Source organism: Pinus tabuliformis, chromosome J (assembly GCF_031772625.1).
Source record: "Pinus tabuliformis cultivar Carrire ecotype Pingquan chromosome J, CPIR1, whole genome shotgun sequence".
NCBI lineage: Eukaryota > Viridiplantae > Streptophyta > Pinopsida > Pinales > Pinaceae > Pinus > Pinus tabuliformis.
In genome coordinates this window covers 1,095,573,095-1,095,595,160 of record NC_142295.1, presented here as the reverse complement: position 1 = coordinate 1,095,595,160, position 22,066 = coordinate 1,095,573,095, and the positions used below count along the sequence as shown (strand labels likewise).

At 37.3% G+C, this 22,066-nt stretch overlaps 1 protein-coding gene across 4 annotated transcripts in view; it reads right to left on the bottom strand.

Moving 5' to 3' along the window:
* Nucleotides 1–22,066, bottom strand: part of LOC149230853 (uncharacterized) — a 404,135-nt gene that overhangs the window by 31,457 nt on the left and 350,612 nt on the right. For 3 of the 4 annotated variants that reach the window (XM_089379081.1, XM_089379082.1, XM_089379079.1), the window contains 2 exons: nt 17,538–17,612; nt 17,069–17,245 (listed from right to left, as the gene is read on the bottom strand). In XM_089379081.1, coding sequence (XP_089235207.1) covers nt 17,069–17,245; nt 17,538–17,612 — 252 coding nt within the window. The remainder of the gene's footprint in view (nt 1–17,068; nt 17,246–17,537; nt 17,613–22,066) is intronic. The other variant, XM_089379080.1, reaches the window with a different exon arrangement.

Here is a 22,066-nt window from a genome sequence, read left to right as displayed (position 1 = left end):
CATGGATCCCCTGCATATACTTATACACATACGTTGCCAATAACAACAGAGATTCATATAATGGAATGCCATATATAACTGAGTCATATAAGCAATCGTGATATCATACGTCTGAGATGCTATATGTTGGATCATGCCATACATACAGTCCATATAACAGAGTCATGACTCATCTAGTGTCGAGCTATGTCGCATGAAACTTCTAGGAACTCGGCGTTTCGATCCGTACCCATACCTGAAACTCTGAAACTTGGCCAAAACTCAGCCTAAACTCGACCATCATGTAATCATCTATGAGAATTAATATACACTTGTTTTTCCTTCTAAATTGTCATCTATGGGTCTTATTCCATTTTTTATTGCAAGATAATGTGTTATTCACTTATTTATTTATTTATATATATATTTTATATATACATAATGACGTTTTGGCTAATGTTTTAACCGATGTTTCCATTTTTTGGAACTAACGTACCCATTTCAGAAACTCTAAAACGTTTCGGCGTTTCGTGCAACTTAGCTGCCGAGACAGATAAATATTGCTGAGACAATAGGGATGTCGGGACTGAAGTATAACAATGAATATATGTGAAAGAGACTTCAACCATGTCAGATAGATACCATACATATGATGCCAGCCATACATACTATACCATATATATATATCTATATATATATATATATATATATATATAGTAGACATCCACAAAGACAATATACCCATCGTGGATCATTCGTATCACTGAGATTGATAATCACAGAACAAGCCAATTGTGCATTAAATCGCAAAAGGAAAAAACATATGTTCAATCAAGAGACTACCCATATAGACGAGATTCTATGCCAATACGCTGAGACTATGATCATACCAATGAGATGTCAACTGCCAAACATTCCTATGATACTACTGAAATGTCGAGAGCCAAGATTCAGTGGATGTAAACCATAGAAATAGAATGCGAGAGCCATAGATGTCATATCACTAAGATAAATGCGAAGAACAAAGAGATATATATAATGAGACCATCCACAGAGAGCGAGTAATCTTTCCACCAAGAACTAACTTCAAATGTCAAGACACTATGAAGTTTGTGACACTATGGAGAATGCAAAAATGAGAAGGCGAGGTCCAAAGAAGCCATCGAAATTTCAAAATGATCCAAGTTTCTTTTGGAAATCACCCCTATGGGGTATTAATAGTTGTCCACCACTGGTGAAGGGTCGCAACCCTTGGATGGGCCGACATGAAACAATTGAAGCCGACTTGAAAAGAAGTTTGAATTACAATAATTTTCCCGCCATTAAGGTCGACATTGAATTTCAAAAGAAAAGGATTTCTTTAATAATTTCAGTCGACTTGGAGATCACAAATAATAGTTCAAAGTCAAGAGGGCTATGGAATTTCTTCATAACTGTCAAAATTAACAAGAGGGAGCCGAAATTTGGCCTAAAGTCAGTGGTCAAAATGTTGAAATTCGTTTTCAAGATTGAATTTCTAATCATGATAATTACTCATGACAGCTAAATACGTTTTTCTTTTAGCATTTACTTCATTCAATTAGGTCATCAAGCAATTATACATTCATAGTGCAAAAAAGACAAAAGACACCAGAAATTAGACCAATTGCCAGGGCAAAACCCACATGGGGGAAACCCAACAATCCTTATAGAATATTCGTCAACAAGAGAGAAATCCAACTCATATACAAACTAAACAGTAGTAACTAGATAACTCTCCAACCACCAAGCCAACCCTCAAAGACTTCCAGAAAAATGCCTCAAATTGTCCACAATTAAATCTGTAAGCAAGTCTGCTTCAGTCTTTCATAACAGTTGAATTTCGTCTTTTGCTTTGGATCATGTCACAAATTATCCTTCAGGATGGGAGCAAGGTTCCACAGAGACACTTTGTATCGTTCCACAAATATTGTTCCTTAGAGATACTGCCTCAGACTTGCACATTGTCACAGCCTCAGATTCACACTATTACAAGGATACATCTTGCCTCAATCTTGTGTACTATCACAGCCTTAGACTCGCACTATACAAAGATATATATCTACCTTAAATTCTTCGTATAAGCCTTAGAGATGTATGTGATTTGAAGTGTGTCCTGGAGGCGAGTGATTAGGCTTTATTTATAGTTGTTTCGTCATGCAAAACGGTGTGTCCCATGAGCAAGCTGACTTGATCCTTGGAGAACAGACTTGGGCACTTGGAGAAATAAGAATATACTATAAAAATTCAATTTTATTCCTTTTAAATGTCCAAATGGGACATGACAAACAATTTTTCTTTTTCACTCAATTTATTTTTGTGACTTATACAAAATCATAATGATAAAATATTATGAAGACCGAACCTAGTTACAACTTCAATACTCCCTCTTAACTAGGAAGGTATTCACAATGACTCATCGAGATATTCTCAAGTTGAAGACTTCTATAAGAAACGATTCAGATTTATAAGCATAGTTATAAACATCATCATGACCGGCATTATCAAATTACCAAGGCCTTGACAAGTAAGCTCTCTCTCCAATAGATCAGAGCACAATGTTGAGAAACATTCAACGAGACACCACACAACTGCGGAGTATGTACTCCACAGGACCATTTCCTAATTCGGTGTCACAGTACTTGACTTAAGCGTGCCAGTTCTAATTGGTCACGATACTTGACACAAGGAAATGTCGATCCACTGGACCATTCTTTAACCATGTCCATGTACTTGACTTACAACTGTTAGTACTAGCCACAATACATGACACAAAAAAGTTTGTCCAAGATATTTATCCAATCCACCACTCTCCCTATTTGTGTCCATGTACTTGACTTACGACTGTTAGTCCTAGCCACAAAAAATGGCACAAGGAGAACTAGGTGTCCATCCTCATTGTCTCTCAATCTTGGACGAGTCATCCATAAGCCCAACCTTGTCTAATGTAGCTTCTCGGCACCCAACAACTCCATATCTCGAATAGTGGTACTTATTCATAACGTGCTTCGACCTTCCATGAAAGATCGGGTTTTCTATCAATCTTCATACAAAGCATCATGGCCGAATTCAGCACGCCATCAAACGGTCCATTAAACATCTTTCAGAGCCAAACTTTTGCACAAACTATCATATACTCCTCCTTTGCAGTGCTTACTGCAACATAATCTTGCTTCATTCTTTTCCAAGAAACCATACCAGATCCCAAGCAGAAACAACTACCAGTAGTACCTGTTGACCACTACGTGTCAACGACCCATCGCAGTACACCCCCTTTTTTGCAAAAGGGATAGCACCTGATCGATGCGTTCCTACCATCCAGCTATCATCGTCAACCTGATGATCATGTTAAAATGTAAACCCATTCTGCATGTGTATAACGTAAATAATCTCAACAGATCTGTGTTGTGTATGTAATCACCTAGGTAAACCTACTTTTTCTGGTGACGATCATTCCAGGATGTTTTTGTCTCATCAATCCATTCTCGGATGGTCGGCAGAGTTTTCCTTCAACCTTACCCAAAGCCGGAGTGGATTTTGTCATTGGGATCTTAGGGAGTCCTAGTGTTATAGATCGAGTCTCTGTAAAAGTGATTTGGGAATAATCCTAACTATTTGGTTAGGTTATTTTATAACAAATTGCTTAGTCTGCTGGATTATATTTGTGTCACAAAAATGGGTAGTTTCTGAAAGTCTATTTCAAATGGGTTTCCCCCCTTGAGATGTAAAAAATGTAAAAATCATGATGTAAAATGTCTTGAGGGTTAGAAAAATAATTTGTTCCCTCATAGGTTAATTAATTAAATTTTCTAGCCAAAATTAATTAAAATCCTAAGCTAGAAATTTAATTAATTATAGGTCCTAGGTAAATTTAAATTTTCCAAAGGCAAAATTCATGGGTCCTTTAAAAATTAAATTTTAAAGAGATTCAGGGACTAAGGTTAATTGATTATTTTGCTAAATTTTAAGCCTTTGGTCCTTGGGGTTAAATCAAAGTCAAAATTTTGAGGAAATTAATTTAAAAATTTAATTTTTGAATTAATTAAAATGCATTTAATTAAAAATTTCGAATTTCCTTAATAATTTAAAATTTCGACAGATGAGATTAAAAAAAAAAAATTAATACTCATCAATGGTCGAGATTACTTTGACGAGGATCACTCGAACTAGTCATTGGAGGATTTATCTTTAAATAGGAGGTCATTTGTCAGTCAGTTCATTCGATCTCTGGATCGTGTACTAAGCTCTCAAGCTCTCTTGTATACTTTTTTGAATTAATGTAAAAGTCTTTGGGGTTTCAACGTGCTGTAGCGTTTCTCTTCATGAATTTATGGTAACATTGTTTTAGCTTCTGCTTAATGTGAAAACTATCAATCAATAGCTTTCTTAGAATACTCTGAATACAGGTATCTTATTCAGTTTGTTGGATCTAGGGTAACATTTTTTATTTTGATTGAAGTAGCAGGTATCTCTATTTCTTCAGAATTTGATTGTTGTTCTATTTCTCTACTTGATTTGATAGTTGATTTAGTGTTTGCAGAAGATCTCTCAGGTTCTCATTGAGCATTTGGGGATAGTCCTCGGTTGGAGTAGCCAACACTCAACACATATTTTCTGAAGAGCCTACTTCATATAAGCCTTAGGGTTTATCTAACAATAAATTTTTTTCTGCAAGGTGTTTTTGGGCTAGTACCTCTCTAAAATTTCAAAAACTTTTAGATATTTTGTAGAAATTTTGATAGATCTGACTATTAAGAGCCTTAGATTATCAGATCTGGGAGCGGAGTTGGACTCATACTTCTCAAATCTGATAGATCTGTAAATTATTTGTATAAATCTGTTATTTATTTGTGTAGATCTAAAATTTCATAACATAATTTTGAATTTTAACACTTGGGTTTTTGGGATTTTCTCTATTTTTGTACATATTGGGTATTGGGTTTTTCTCTTTTCACTTGTGCAGGAATAGATTTGAGAAATCAGTCAAGTAAATCTTCAGATCTAAGCTAGATCTAGACCCTGAAGGGCAAGATCTAAGCTCAAAGATTGTTTGCAAAAATAGATCTGAGAAATCAACCAAGTAAATCTTCAGATCTGAGGTAGATCTAGACCCTGGAGGGCAAGATATGGGCTCAAAGATTGTTTGCAAGAATAAATATGAGAAATTATCCAAGTAAATCTTTAGATTTGAGCTAGATCTAGACACTGGAGGGCAAGATCTGGGCTCAAAGATTGTTTGCATGAATAGATCTGAGAAATCAGCCAAGGAAATCTTCATATCTGAGATTTTTCAAGCAGATCTGGGGGTTTTGAGGCAGATTTAGACCTTGGAGGGCAATATCTTATCTCAAATCTTTTTACACGGCTAGCCATTAAAGATTTTAAAATAAATCTGAAGATCTGAAGCAAAATAATTTTTTTCAGAACAAGGGTTTCAAGTTTTGGAGCTCCTAAGCCCAGATCTGCCTTCTCTTAGCCCAACGCTAGTTCTATTGGGCCTAGATTCCCCTTGCTCCATTTCTGATTTGAATATTTGATTTTCTGAAGCTAATCAATGGTGGGTTTTTGCAGAAAATTTGGTAAAATTTGCGTTTCAGGTATATAAAAATTTTGGGCAACTTCGGCAAGTGATTTTCAAGGCCTAGGGCCTAAGGGTTTGATCTCCAAACCATCTTTTTCCTCACTGTTTGCGACAGCAGTGATACCTTTCTAATAGTGGTGAAAAACACATCTAAGTGGTTTGAAATTAACTAAAAAATTACTAAATACATTAATAAGTCATTTATGTTTGATGTGTATCATGAATTTCGCCTAGATCTACATTTTGGGTCACTGTTATCTCTGAATAATTTTGTTTCTGAAGTTTGAAATATAACAGTGGAAAAATTTCATGTGGGTTAGCCTAAAATCAGTTCCTAAGTTGTCTAATACATTAAGGAATTAATTTCTTGAGTTAGGCATTCATCGTTAGGATTATTTCATGTTTTAATTGTTGGCAGTAATAAGTATATCAGATCTGATATAATTTTAGAAATCACATCACAACAGGCTGAAATCTTTTTATAATTCATGTGGGCAAGTTTGGAAAAATTTCGGTAAATTTTTGGCATAAAGATATCATTGATAGCTTATTGTTTTCATTGTCATATTGCTGCTGTCATAAAGTTTTTCTTACTGCTGTCCTAAAAATCAATTTCTGAAAATTAAGTACTCTGTCATTAAATTGTGATAAAATGCATATCCTTTGTTTCATAAAACTGAGTATTTTTTGAGCATTTGTTGATATTAATTGCAAAGAAGTTTTTGTTCTCTTTGAGCTATAAATGTATCAAAAAGATTTGAAATAAGCTTGTGTTCTAATGTAATATCTTCGGGGGTTTAATTTTGAGTCTTCATGTAATAAAGCGAACATTTCATTTGGGTATTGGATGTTTCTGTGACATAAGCATCTTTTCGTCCTTGAATCTAACTTCATCTCATCTTCTCATCATCTGGTGCATTTGCATATAAGTTAGTTTTGCATAAATAAAATTTACTTCCACGCACAAGCTTGGTCGATAGCGAGATAGGTATCCATCAATCCTTGCTTGAGAAGCTTGTTTTAATAGTACTTAAAACGGTGACCTTACAATCGTCAGAGCAACATCCCTCTGCATCGTCGGAGGCACCAGATATGTTATAATTTCAGGAGAGGTATCATTAATCACACCTTAGTATGCTTCTCCTTATCTTCTCTCTGCCAATTACTACGAAATCAGGCTCAACACAAAAAGGATTGAAGGGTTCACATTTAAATAGGTACTTAACTAAAGTTAACCAAGATTCTTGCATCTGGCATTAGCTTTAAGATCTGCATTTCATATAAAACAGTCATTCATCTAAGTAGCAGTTGCTAATCGATTACTTGGTCTTAATTTCCCTAGCAAGATCGTTGACTCCATAAGGCACTGGTATCAATCACTTAAAATCTAATCAAATCCTATAAGTCTTGCTAAATCTTAATCAAGTACTTGATTGCTTCACTATGTCTCCTGAACTAGCTGGTTCCCAACTAGTTCTTCTTCATGCCACTTTTCCATAGGGTCTACCCCCCTTAGCGTGTTGTAGGGAGACGGCTTAAACGGAGGGATTGGGGATCAGGGTGACAACCCCCGATCTGAGCGTTATCGCAGTGCCTAGACATCTTGTGCGACAACATTTTTGGCGCGGTTGTCGGGGATGTTTTATTCTTGGCACTTCAACGACATTTTATCCAGTGTTTTTAAAACCGGAACCGGCGACCGGACCGGTCCACCTAATGAACCGGTTTACCGACCGGAACCGGTCTAACCGGGACTGGTTTGGTCTAAACGAACCGGTTTTTAAAAAATACATTAAATAATTAATTTTTAATGAAACAAAACTATTTTTAAGATGTAAAACCATGATTCCAAGCCAATAGAGACAAAATATGCAAAGTTTGCTCATTTATATACCATGTAAAGGTGAATATATCAAAACACCTTTACTTCCCCCCCAAAACCCCTAAACCACAGTCAAAATCCGCCTTTTTGCACCGTCATTACTTGTATTGCTATGGTTTAAGAGCTGACCATTATTTTAAATTAGTTTAGGTGACTAAGGTTGCTGTAAGCACTGATGTGGGGTCCCATAACCACCTCATGGATGGAGACTGGAATAAATAGTCCTTGTTTATTACTAAGATTGATAGAGTATATCTGCAATTGTAAATTAAAATACTGGATAATGATTGATTGATAAGAATTTATTAAGAATGATATCAACATTGGGCCTCTTGACTGTGTATAGATATACAGTGATTGGTCACGAGGTGTGTGGCCTTTGACCTTTCATTGGCATAATTAGTATTGTTCCTACTACATTGCCACCCTCTTAAGAATGTTTTGTTCTCAAAGCATAGTAAATGAGATTTTCTCTTGCTGAGCATGCTTTCTTGGTAGCATCATCTTTATTTGGTTGTGGGAGTTTGACTCAGTTCTTGATTTGAGTGATGGTGAGGTTCCTTTGCAGTGTGGTTACACAGGTGATCTGTTGATTTAAAACTTATGACTGATGAAGTCGATTCACACTGATACAATGGTCTGCAATCTGGTACTGGGTAAGGTGAAATCGCTCTAAGGTCCAAAACTTGTATGTCATATCTGCATTTTGAAGCTAAGATCAGTTAAGTCATTGTTCCTGAAGCGGAAACAGAGGTTTGCATTAGGTATACTGTCTGATTATGCTGTTGTATGCTCATAATTGATATTTAGAAGCTACACTATGTTTGTTTTTACTATTGCATGATGTTTGGAATGAGATCAGGGCTGTTATAAAAGACTCTCAATGTTACAAAGGTTGCTATAGATCTTCTATAGTCTTTCTTGGCCCTTGCTATTGTATAATGCTTGGTGTGTTGAATGGTGAACCTCTAAGGAAATAATTATAATTTGAAGTCTGCTGCTACCTGTTGACAGAGACATCATATGGATTAACTTGGAGAAGTATTTCCGAGGCTGTAAAGTACTTGCTGGTTGATTTGTTCATTGCTGCAGTATACTATTGTTGACTCATAAATTGTTGATCTGCTGAGTATGATGTTGAATAGGATGCTGATAATATGTTGTTGATGCCCAGAGCTCCAAGAATGTTTTGTTAGATTGTGTGCTATTGATCAAAGAAGATTTTTGCTTAGGGTTTGTATAGCAGAGATGTATTGTAAGTTAAAACTGTTTCGTTTGAACAGCATGCCTAAAACCGGCCGGTTTAGGACAGAACCGGCCGGTTTGATACAAACCGGCCGGTTCCGTCCTAAACCGGCCGGTTTTTCACCGGTTAGGGCAAAAACTGGGCGAAGGGGGCCTTCCAACCGGGTTTTTTGGCCGGTTCGGACCGGCCAGCTAGCTAACCGGCCGGTTTGACCGGTTACCGGTTTTTCAAAACGGTTTTAAAAACTATGATTTTATCTTCATTCTCCTCATATCATCTTTATCATTTTTACCGGCAATGCTAACATTTTTGGCGTTGTTGCCGGGGACCAATTTATTGGTCCTGGGCTTTATGAAATTCATCATTCATCATTCATCTTTCTATCATTCACTTGAGCAGGCAACGACAACATCTTTTGGCGCCGTTGCTGGGGATATTTTATTCTCGACACTTCAACGACATTTTATCTTCATTCTCCTCATATCATCTTTATCATTTTTACCGGCAACACCAACATTTTTGGCGTCGTTGCCAGGGATAGATTTATTAGGCCTGGGATTTACAACATTCATCATTCATCTTTCATCTTTCTATCATTCATTTGAGTTGGCAACGACAACATTTTTTGGTGCCGTTTTCGGGGACATTTTATTCTCGGCACTTCAACGACATTTTGTCATCATTCTTCTCATTTCTCATTTTTTCATTGCGCTGGCAACGACAACATTTTTTGGCGCTGCTGCCAAGGAAGAAGTTTTTTATGTCCTTGGTTTTTTCGACATCGTTTTAATCATCTCATATTTTCCGCCATTCATTAGCCTGTCAAGCGGCACAACATTTCCTGGCGTCTTTTGATATTTCCATCGCCCTATCCTTCGTCATCTCCTTAATCATTTCATCTGCACCTTTAGCACCTAGACATTTCAGTTTGTTTCTTGTTTGGGTGGCGACTCCACTTCTTCCATTTATTATTTCTCAAACAAGAAGCCCTCCCTTATATCCAATTGTTTGTTTTCCTTTTGGACCTTAGAGCTAGATTCATGTTCAAGTGGTAAGTCAAGCAAGTCATCATGGATGATTCGTTTACCTCGTGTCATTTTACTAATCTTCTCCATGATATTCCGGAAGTGGCCATTCATAAATTGTCTTTGTTCTCAGGTGGTGATTCAATCGTTGTTAGAAAGCATCTATGCAGGTTTACTCATACAATGCTTAGATATTGCCGATCTCCCGAAATGATCATGAAGATGTCAAAATGCGTCTACTTGCCTTTTCTTTAGAGGGTGATGCTTTGAATTGGTTTAATAATTGTCCTAAAGATTCTTTCGCTTCTTTACAAGACATTGTCAATGCTTTTAAAGATAGATATGGTTATCAAGATAACTCGTCTTGTGCCCCTAAAATTATGCAACAAAATGAAAGTGATCTTGTGAAGGATCCAGCTTATCGATGAAAGATTTCAAGACAATTCTCCATATCAGAATGTGCCATCCACTTGTACCGTTGCAGTTCAAATCCATGATAGTGGGAAAACAGGGACAAGTTGTCAAATCAACGTCAACAATGAAAGGGAAAATGATAAGCAAATTATAGAAGAACTAAAGCAGTTGGTTAGAGACATGCAATTCAGTCAAACGCAGCTGATAAAAAATATGGAGCTTAATCAAGAAATATGTGTAATCAATTACGTCAGGTATATGAGAACTTTATACAACGACATGCAAAGTCGGCATGCTAATTGTGGCCAAGGAAAAACCCACAAGGGGAAAACTCAGCAATTCTTTACTTATAGAATCTTTATCAACAAGAGAGAAATCCAAGTCATAGACAAACTGACTAGTAGTAACTAGAACACTCCTAAACCACTAGCCAACCCTCCCAGACTTCCAGAATAAGGTGCCTCAAACTGTCCACAATTAAATATGTAAGGAGGTCTGCTTCAGTGTTTCATAAGGGCCGAATTTCATCTTCTGCTTCAGATCATTTCCCAAATTATACTACAAGATATGAGCAAGGTTACAAAGAGACACTTCGTATCATTCCATAGATATTGTTCCTCAGAGATACTGCCTCAGGCTAGCAAACTTTCACAGCCTCAGATTCACACTGTTACAAGGATACATCTTGCCTCAGTCTTGCATACTCTCACAACCTTAGACTCGACTATACAGAGATATATATCTGCCTCTGATTCTCTGTATAAGCCTCGTAGATGTATGTGATCCGAAGTGTTTCCTAGAGAAGAGTGATTAAGCTCTATTTATAGTTGTTTCGTTTTGTCATGCGAAAAGGTATGTCCTATGTGCAAGCCGACTTGATCCTTGGAGGGTCGACTTGGGCACTTGGAGAGAAGAGAATATACCTTAAAAATTCAATTATCTTCCTTCTAAATGCCCAAATAAGACATGAAAAATAATTTTTCTTTTTGACTCAAATAAAAAAAAATTGTGACTTTTTACAAAATCATAATGATAAAATATTATGAAGACCGAACCTAGTTGCAATTTCAAAACAAAGTAGCCTACGGTCAAAGTGTCCAGAACTTTAGTCAAAATAGGTTAAAACAAGTTCGAATTTCAATGGTCAATGCAGAAGTCAAAACTTGCCTTCTTTCTCAAGACAAAACTCATCCAAGATCAGTCAAACAATAGTCTGAATTGGCAGGTCAAAGATGCTCAATGAATGGCTTCAAAATCCTTGCTTAAAAGCTCAAAAAACCCCCCTCCTTGACTTGCACATGAGAACAAAACTGTAGATGATAATAAGAGATCCGAATTGTCCAAATGATGGAGGTTGAGTGGTGTATTTAGATGACACAAATGAGTGGGTTTAAAACCAAAGTTCACACCCTTTCATGGTGGGGTCGACTTGGGTTATGAATAAATAATGTAAAATAATGTAAATGATAATAACCATAAATAATTATTAGTTAACTAGTAATTAGGTTTAAGAGTCATGTCTCATTTTTATTAGTTAACTAGTAATTAAGTTGAAAAGTCATGTCTAAATGAGACATGACTCTCCATGAAGAGACACCTGCTTGGTATATAAACAAGTCTCTCATTCTCATTACATCAATCATTCTTATTCATTCATTTAATATATAATATTTGTATCCTCATGGATATCTTCATATTCCAAGTCTTTTGGAGTAATTAATCTGTAAAAGGAACTTTGTTCGCTTCACTTGGTATCAGAGGAGTTTGATCCTCCGGCCACTCCACCGCTACACAGAGCCACACTCTCTAATCCAGTCCCTTGGCCATCAAGGTTTCGTCAACATTGTTGCTGTCAAGTTTGAAGCATTTCGCTACAAAAAGTTGGAGTTTCTCCATATCAGGCCTTTGGCCATTAATTAATTAAAATTATTAATAAAACGATAAAAAACAAAAACAAAAAAACATATCTAGTAAATAAAATAAAAAGAAAAGTAAAATTAAGTAAAAAAAAGAAAACAACAACAACAAAAATTCAATCAACTGCCATATGCTTTCGATAATCAATTCTTCTTCGTGAACGATGCAATAAAGACCTCATTGTATTGTAATATCAATTCTAGCCGGGACGTAGACTCAAACTTAGTAATCTTTTCTGCTTTTCGTCGAGTCATTTGGAGAGAGGGCACTCAAACATTCAATGACTTCTACATTCGACTGTGATGCATTTTCATTGCCCCACCATCAACTACCAAATTGTTGTTCCCATTGGTAGTAGCGTCCTCCATTTCACCTTACCCTACCGACTTCACCAACGCGCTGCCATCCCTACCGCAAGCCATCACAACAAACCATTCAAGCCGCCACTAACAACGACCTCCGTCTGAGCCCAACGCTAAGTCAACTACACAGCCACCACAACCGTCGCCTAACAACGCGTTAACCACACACACCTGCATGCCTCTGCTAGATCCTTCATCGTTCCCGTCACCCATCCCTTGTTCTGGCTCCTAGCGTCCCGTACCCTGTGCTCCTGGCGTCCCATGCTCCTGGAGCCCTGTGCTCTCCGCTGACCTGTCTCCCCCTCGAGTCGTCCTCCTGTCCGTGGCCACCATCCACAACACCGTAATAGTTCTGTTGTGCGGGAGCCACCATCGACTCATCAGACACCCTAGCCATGGTCAACAGTCGTGACCCAATCAACTGTCGGCCCGCCTTTTAATTAATACTCCATAATAATTATATTATAAATTTAAAAAAAACAAAGAGTAAAGTATTAAATATATTAAAAGGATTATATTAAATATATATATATATATATATATATATATATATATATATATATATATATATATTAAAAAAAAAATTAATATAGAAAGGGAAAAAAATGAAAGGAAAAAAGAATAACAATATGAAAAAAAAAAAATCCATACAAAGTTAAAAGAAGTGAAGAAAAAGAAAAAAATATGGAATGTCTAAGTAATGAACAAAAACAATCATTTGCAAGAGATATAGAACAATTAATGACTATAATTGAGTGACAACATGCTGATTTTAATGAGAAGAGAGAAATGGGAATCCCAATTGCAAGTTGAACGTCCATCACCACTCCCACAAAACAATGTAATCCAGTGTACCAAGAAAGTGCAGTGAAAAGATCAAGAGAATGGCAAAATAGCCAAACTTCAACAAAACAAGAAAGCGTTAGAACACGAACATAAAAATCTTGTGGATATTCATTACAAAGAAATAATGGAAAAAGGCAAAGAAATTTCTCGTCTCAAGAACCACATTGAAAAGTTACTAACATAAGTGAAGAAGACTAAGGCCACAAAGAAAGAACTCAAGAAGCACTTATCAGAACAAGAAGAGGAAACCTTGTGTTTAAAGAACCCTAATAAAAATTTATTTTAGAACAAATCAAAGATCTAAAAGATGAAAAGCTTAAAATTCAAAACACTGAAAATAAGGTTGATAAATCAGAAATCAAGGAACTTTTAAGTCTAAGAAACCATAATCAAAGTCTATTCACTCAAATTAAGAAACTTAAAGATGATAAGAAAGCATTAAAAGACAAGTTAGAACAATTCACTCAAGAAGAAGTGTCGAAATCTCCAGTGGTAACAGTCCAAGTTGAAAATAAGGGAACGAATATCGATCGAGTGAATATGACAAGTCAGTTGAAGAAATGACACACTTAGATGTTGTAGTTCAGACAATGAACATCCCAAGTGAATGTTCCATAACCAACTCAACAACATCTTCGCCAGAAGAAAATCTAAAAATTGCCACATGCCCAATAAGGGAAAGTCAAACCAAAAAAGTTCCATATCGACATCTGAATCACAAGATTAGACAATTAAATCAAGCTATGTATATGTATCATTTAGAACCGAAACAACAAACTGATGTTCCAGAGAATAGTGATGTAACCTCAATCCAGTCCTATGATGACAAGTCGTTACAAAATTCCAGTGATCAGAATATTACACAGAAAATTAATCTGGAATGGTCTAATCCCTTCTCAGTGCGACAGTTTTGTTTTTCACTTAGAAAATCATATCAACATGTATCGACAAAGATGCCAGTTTCGAGATAGAAAGACATTTGAAGCCGAAAAAAAGATCAAGCCTTTTTCATTAACAAGCTTTGAGGACAAAGCTTTCTGAGAAGGAAGACAGTGTTATGAATAAATATATAACAAATAATGTAAAATAATGTAAATGATAATAACCATAAATAATTATTAGTTAACTAGTAATTAGGTTGGAGAGTCATGTCTAAAGGAAACATGACTCTCCATGAAGAGACACCTGCTTGGTATATAAGCAAGTCTCTCACTCTCATTGTATCAATCATTCTTATTCATGCATTTAAAATATAATATTTGTATCCTCATGGATATCTTCATATTCCAAGTCTTTTGGAGTAATTAATCTATAGAAGGAACATTGTTAGCTTAAACTTGATGATTTGGGGCCTACATGAACCCCACAAATTACAAATTTAATTTTATTTTCCATAATTTCCTTGGCTAATTTGGTACGCCTATTTGGCATGCGAGAATACTTCTTGATGCTACACAAAAAATCAACAATTTTTCCACCCTTCTTGTGTTCCTTTTACTTTTTCTTTATTTTTCTTTGTATTATTGCTCGTAGCTCAAGGTTTAGAGTTAACTTTCTATGATGTATAGCAATTATTACCCCCTTAATGATGAAGCAGCTCATTGCCCATCAAGTGTTGGGACATGCAAGGGTTCCTTCTCATAATATGAAGATCAACATGTGCTTAGGAACCAAGTGATGTCAACAATGAGTGAGGTAGATTTCATGCTAGGCTTTTGCTCACGTGCTAATGTTTATGTCCTGACCATACTTTGCATTTCAATCTTCCTTTGTTTTTTCTTGTGGCCATCATATGCTTTTTCTTGTTTTTTAGTTGCATCAACCTCCCAAGGCCAAGTTCCAGGCCCTACCCATGTATGAGGATGTATGGTGCCAAATCCTAAAGAAGCAATGGCCAGTTGAACCTAAAGAAGGAAGGTGGAATATAAGGTTTGTAATGTAAGATGGAAAGTGGTAAGTATGGAATAGGGAGAGATGGGACCACGCTATCTCAATCGGGTTTGCCCAAGTAGTGCCCCTCCATACCCATTGGGTTATTAGCGCAGGTCCCACTGGACTAGGATGAAAGATTAACCCCCCATTTAAAGTGAGGGAACAAGATCACAGTGAAAACCCTCTTCCTTCCAAGTTACCCCTTAATTTGTGCCAAATGCCCAAAATACAAACAAGCATAAGCACTCGATTGTAAAATGAATAAAGTACCTTTTGATCGGAATCACACCTTCCAAAATGTGCTCTTGCCAAATGGGCAAGGAAACATATAACTAATGTAGGTGAAAAAGATATGAATGGCACATCATCATCTGCTAGTAGTAGCTGTCAAGGGTTGTTGGTTGGCCAACTAGAAGAGATGATGAGAGAAAATTTCTCGTATGGGGTCACCCATTTTTGGTGGGTAACAATGCAGATTGTCTCCCTCTCAAAAAGGGAGTGTTGATGTTTGTGCTGGAGTGGGTAGACATTCTCCCACGAGGTCATGCTGATTTAACTAGTGGGCGAATAATACATTCACCCAAGGAGCCACGCTGATTTGGCAAGGGGTGAATGGCCTAGGCCAACAATATATAGAGTCAAGACTCAAAAGTTAAAACTGAAAATTAAAAATGAGCAATGAGCATTGAATGAGCATCGCAAGGGAAGAGTGTCAGCAATTAACTAGTAAGTTAGATAGTGTCATGGGGTAAGCCACGCAGAGGTAAGCTTGGTAAGTCGAATGAGTGAGTTAAGAATTGCAAATTAGTTTAGGTTTTGATATTTGTTTTGTATTTTTCCTTTTAGTTTTAATTTTTTTTTAATTCAAGGATTATTAGACAAATTGAAGGGGGGGGCCTCCTCAAAAGTGGTGCTTTTGGGCTTGGTGCTATTGATTAAATACTAGTTCCAGACCCTCATACATTATAAAATCCAATGGAAACATTGCAATTCCCCCCAATCCTAAAATCCTGAAACTTTAAGTGTGATGGATTTTAAGTGGGACCTAAAATTCTACTTTCTCCATATGAAATCCAACGAGGTCAAAACCACTCTCAAACACCCTGAATCAACTAATGGTAATGTTAAAAATTTAAGTATGAAAATGAAGGATAAAGGAGGATGTTACTTTTACTTACCATTATTTCCATAGCATTAGTAGGGCCTTATGGTTGAATACTAAGCTTCCCCACTCATAAATTATTGTTTTTAAGCAAAATTAATGGGGTAAGCCTAGCTCTTTCTGAAGGGAGACACCCACAAGCACCCTTTTTGGGGAAACGTGTGCCCGACACTAGGGAAATATTTCCCTTGCGTCTCCCCATGTATCCCCGAAAGGGAGGCGTGGGGAAACGTTTCCCCAAGTGTCCCCCTGCCCCAGGTGCGTGGGAAGCATGAGGTGCATGCACCCCACCTTGGAGGGGACACGTCCCCATGGAACACTCAAACAAACATGAATGGATTTGGAAAATTACCGAGGACTGAAATGAAAACTATTAACAGGGATGATAATGCTTTCATGCAAAGCCTATGTGTCTCAAAAAGTAATTGAATATAAGAAAATCACAGTAGTTGAGAAAGAATGAGCACATCTATTATAGTGCACAAGATTCTAAAAGACCTATGGAGCAAAAGATCTAATACAAGCTTTTTGATACAAAACTCTAACATAATGTGGCAGACACTATAAGCATGACCTTTTTCTAAGATCAACAAACAGCTAGATATTAGAAACAGAGGAGGGCATTGAGGGTGGTGAGTAATACATGTGTAAATGTGTGTGTGTGTGTGTGTGTGTGTGTGAGAGAGAGAGAGAGAGAGAGAGACCCTTTCTTCATCATCTATTGAAATTGGAACTCGAGCAAATCTATCCAAAGGACAGTCAGAAACTTGGTTTCCTGTGGGAAATGCTGCTACCGTATCAATGCAATTTTTGTCAAGGATGCTGTCACTGCTTTTATCGCATTTATTGGATGTACCTTCAGCATCGCTGTTTTCTTTCCTCTGACAGAAGACAAAATGTAAGTGATAAAGTAAAATTGAAAACCATTAACATTAGCATTCTTAGAAGACTTGAAACAGGAATATTTGGTTAGCAGGCCACTAAGTGCCTACTGTAGCTCCATCAATCTATCAAGAACTTTAAGCAGCCTAAAATTGTGGAAAGCTCCAGTATCTATATCAAATAAGCTACTCATGAATGTACGAATTTAGCCATAGTGGAAGCATAATTATAATATCAAGACTCGCCGCTACATATTTCAACATCAGGATCCTAAGAGTTTGAAGCTTGCACCTCCTGTCCACTTAAGTCCTCTGCATGGATGATGCCTACAGTTTTTTCTGATTTGTCTGCAAATTCAAAAGGTACCTGAAGATGTGTACAAAAAATTAGAATAACTAAAAATATTGCTTTACCTACTATAAATTCAAGTGCAAATTGACACCTTCAGCTCTTTAGCAACATAAAAAAATTGTTTCTATCTCGAGCATCTATGAACTGTAATTTTTCAATCAATGTCATCAAAACATGTATAGATATGATAGATCAGAATGCCAGTAGCAAATACAAAATAGGGTATAAGAATCTCAAAACATGTACTCCTAAATCTCATAATCAGTAGCACCGCTATTGACACTGACATTGTGCTCTCCTCCCTCTTCCTCCAACATATCCAGTAAAAGCACTGCATCTGCTGTATGGCAAATGACTGCCCAAGAGGATCGCCATCATCAAAAGTGATCAACTCTATGACCAATGCATCAAAATTGAGGTATTGAAACAGTGACAATAGTTAACCAATGCCAACACACAACCATTGGCCATTGGCCAATGTCAGGACCCATGTGACTTCAGTGTTGAACATTCATAGAGACATGCCCTAAAAAACACAAATGTCCCATGATCTTTTTTATGCTTGGGATACAGATGTCCCAAGTGTCTAGGTGTGCGACACAGTTCAGGTGGCCTAAAGGATAGTGTCGTGTGACATAGTAATTAACCAAACGGTTAATTACTAGAGCATCCATAAAAGAAGTGGTAAACCCTAAATGTCCAAAGAGAGATATATTTAATAAGTGATTCATACAAGTATAAATGTAATTGAGGGATTGGGTCATTATGATAGTGAGTCACCATTCAGCCTACCTATTAGTTAATAGGATATAACTATAATAATAGTAATTAGAAATAATATATATACAAAATACGTAGGTATATTACAAAGCCCTTGTCCAAAGGAGAATCAAAGATCCAGAAGATCAATCGGTACAGGGATTTTACCTCCCTACCTAAGTGTGCGAGTCACATGTCAGAAGGTCCCATGAGCTGTATAAGCTGTATAACTGTTGAGAGAATAGAAGATTGTGAAAGCACCCTTAAATGGATGAACAGAGGGAGATGCATGCAATGAAAAATTCCCTTAAGAGGGTGTTGCAGAGATGATTGTAGAATGAGTTTACAATACTACAAGCTTGCTGTACAATGTTGCTATAAAAGTCTGATGTGACGTAGTTGTTTGGGCAATGGAGATATAAAAGTCTAATGTCTTCTTGGAAAATAGTGGACGTGAATTCACTGTCGGAGAGGATTCCTTGGCTCATGACACTCTTTATGACTACTTGTGTCTGCAAGAGGTTAATCCAACAAGAGAGAAGATGTTGAAGCATGTTACTGAGCATGAATATATGTAATAGGTGTTGACATTCATGTCAAAGGAGTCAACAATAAAATCCTCTAGAGTGTATGTTGAAATCCATAAGAAAGAGAGGATCAAATGGAACCAACCAGCAATTCTAAATCCTGCAATATACAAGGAGAAAATAGTGAGCACTAGCGCAGCCCTCAAAAAAGAAATAATGCTAGTGTAAGTGCATAAGTGAGAGAAATACTTCACAAGAAGAGGGAGTCCATAAGAGTGCTCTAGTAAGAAAGATAACCATGCACAATGGCAGCCAGGAACAACAGGATGCAATAGCATATGGTGCTCGTAGGCTAAAGAAGAATCAATAGATCACTACAACATGATATTATAAATTAGATGTAAGTTGTGTATTTATACACAACTCCATAGTAGGGTGTCATCCCCAAGAGGGTTTATGGGCCCACTATGATGACTAGCTCTGCTTTATCCACTTAGGAATATAATAAATGAGTGTTCACTAGGTTGGCATTAAGCCAATCCTAAAAACACAATAATGATAAAGTTAAGCTTACACCATCATCTCAACATACCCCCTTAATTTGAAAAAAAAAATCATGATAAAGAATGATGATATACAAATGAGAAAGTTTTTAATAGATACCCAACTCAAATATCCTTGACAGTAGGTTTACAAATACCTAGTACAAATGCAAGTGGGTGTATAGATACCCAACTTGTTAAATTTGGACAACTAGGTCCAAACTCCATGTTCTGATGCTCAGATTAAGAGGCTAATATTTTTGTTGGATTCCTCTTTCTGAGAGGTGTAAAATCCATATAAAAATAGTCTTAATCCGATGAGCAGAACTTATATTGTGAATTTATTATTCTTAATAAATTATATGTGCAAGGTCAGCCAGTTTTGTAATGTAGGCTCACATGCCCAACAGATGTGTCACACACCCTCATTGATGGATATATATACAGGAAAAGTTGGAGAGAATTTGATCACAACTCAACTCACATCTTCCTCTCTCATCTTAGAGAGTACGCTACCTGGAGGACGAATTTCAGCCACACGTGGGAAGGACGAAGAGGACAGACTGTACGGATTTTCTGCTGCTAGGGTTTCGCAGAAAGTTTGACCAGCGTTGACTTTGGTCAACGCTTGGTCCAATCAAGCTGAAAATTGGTGGAAAGTTCGATTTTTGAAGGCCGTACTATCTGGCACAAAAATCGAGGTCAAAGGGTTGACCGTTTTGCTGCTGCGTTGACTTTTAGCTTGCTGCCCCTGCATTGACTTTTCAGGACAGCGTTGACTTTTGTAGAATTGACTTTGGTTGACTCATCTACTAGTTGGAGGGATCTTGTGACACCTCTGGGCTGGCTGACCAAAGGAGACTTTGCTGGTTGAAGCATCCTGTTGACCGCCGAAACAAACACACACATTTTTCCTGTTTCTGATTTGTCTTCTGTAAGATCTGCTTATATGTTCTATCTGCATTTTGCTTAACTACTTGTATGATTGCTGTGAGAAAAGTGAAATTGCTCTTAGCATAGAACATCTTCAAAACTTAACATGGTATCAGAGCTGAGGTGAAGACAAACTCTATCTATAGCAATCATCATCGATGTCAATGGATGCCTTTGTGTCGCTGTACATAAAGGATTATATACGCTATCAATGATATACACGTTGTAACGGAAAGATATACAGCGCAGCTGTAGAGGATATGTTTAGGCAGTAAAGGAAGCCGCAGTCATAAGGACATGAGGCTGTCGTCATGAAGAGTCAAGTATCCGCAGGCTTAAGAGCTCTGGCCAAAGTGCGAAGAGGAGTATTTCTGTGTCTTTTGTTTATGATTTGATTGGCCGAGTAAGGAAGGAGGCTAGCCGAGCTTGTAAAGAAGAGTTCTGGGCATAAAGACAAGGGTTATTCTCTATGCACAGGCCGCTGAGTGATTTTGAGTTTTACAATGGGACAAAAGTCTGTTTTGAGAGGGTCGAGAGGCCCAACAAGGAGCAGGAAGAAGGCCGCAGTACCCTTGACCATCAACGCAGTAATTAAAGAAGTTTGAAGGCTGTATAGTAGGGCTGTCGTAGCAACCACAGAAAGCCCTAACCAGGGCCGAAATTTCAGGGTCTGTGCATTGGTCGAAATGTATTTTTGGACAGAAATATGACGTCTATAACAGGTATGTGCTTGTCTTTTGTAATGATGAATTTGCCAGATATTATGGTCCAGATTAGACAGTTTGCAATTCTGGTATAATGGGCTGTAAGAAGATGCTTGGTAAAGCTCCAAGTATAGTCCCTTGAGAGGGACATCAAGGGCTGTTACAAGGCAGATGCTTTGGAGTCTTAAAAATGGATATATGGAAGAGCTTAAGGGTAGTCAAGTGGGCTTATTATCAGACCCCATCTTCTGTAGTGAAACATGACAATATGACATAGTTTTCTGACAGTGATCTTCTGCACTTATTGTAGTATCACTTACTCTCATGACAGTTATGCCTAGCAGTGATATTTCAATTTTCACAAGTCCTCCATCTACAAGATGTACTCTATGTACCCAAATTGAAGAAGAACCTTGTGTCTGTATCTGCCATGGAAGACAAAGGATTCAATGTAACTTTCCCTGATGGAAAGGTACTCATGTGGAAGAAGAGCTTCAAGGAAGCTATCTCAATTGGTTTTAGAGTTGGTACACTCTACCAGGTTGGAGGGAGTCCGTTGGGAGCTATGACTTGTGATACTATCCGTCAAACCAAACTATGGCACCGAAGATTTGGACACCCTCATTACAAGGCTCTTCCCGAAGCAAGGAAGGTGGTGACAGGGATGCCTGATTTTGGAAATAATCATGAAGGTGTATGTAAGGGCTGTGCTGAAGGAAAACATTCAAGGGGACCTTTCCCCTCAAGTGTCACAAAGACATCTGAGATATTGCAACTGGTCCATTCTGATCTTTCCGGTATGTTGCCTGTAACATCCCTAGGGGGATGTTCTTACTATATGACATTTACTGATGACTTCTCTCGCAAAACCTGGATATACTTCTTGAAGAAGAAGGATGAGGCTTTCATGTGGTTCCGTACCTTCAAAGCCTTGGTGGAAAATATGACCGGAAAGAAGATCAAGATTTTGAGGACTGACAATGGCACTGAATATGAGTCAAATG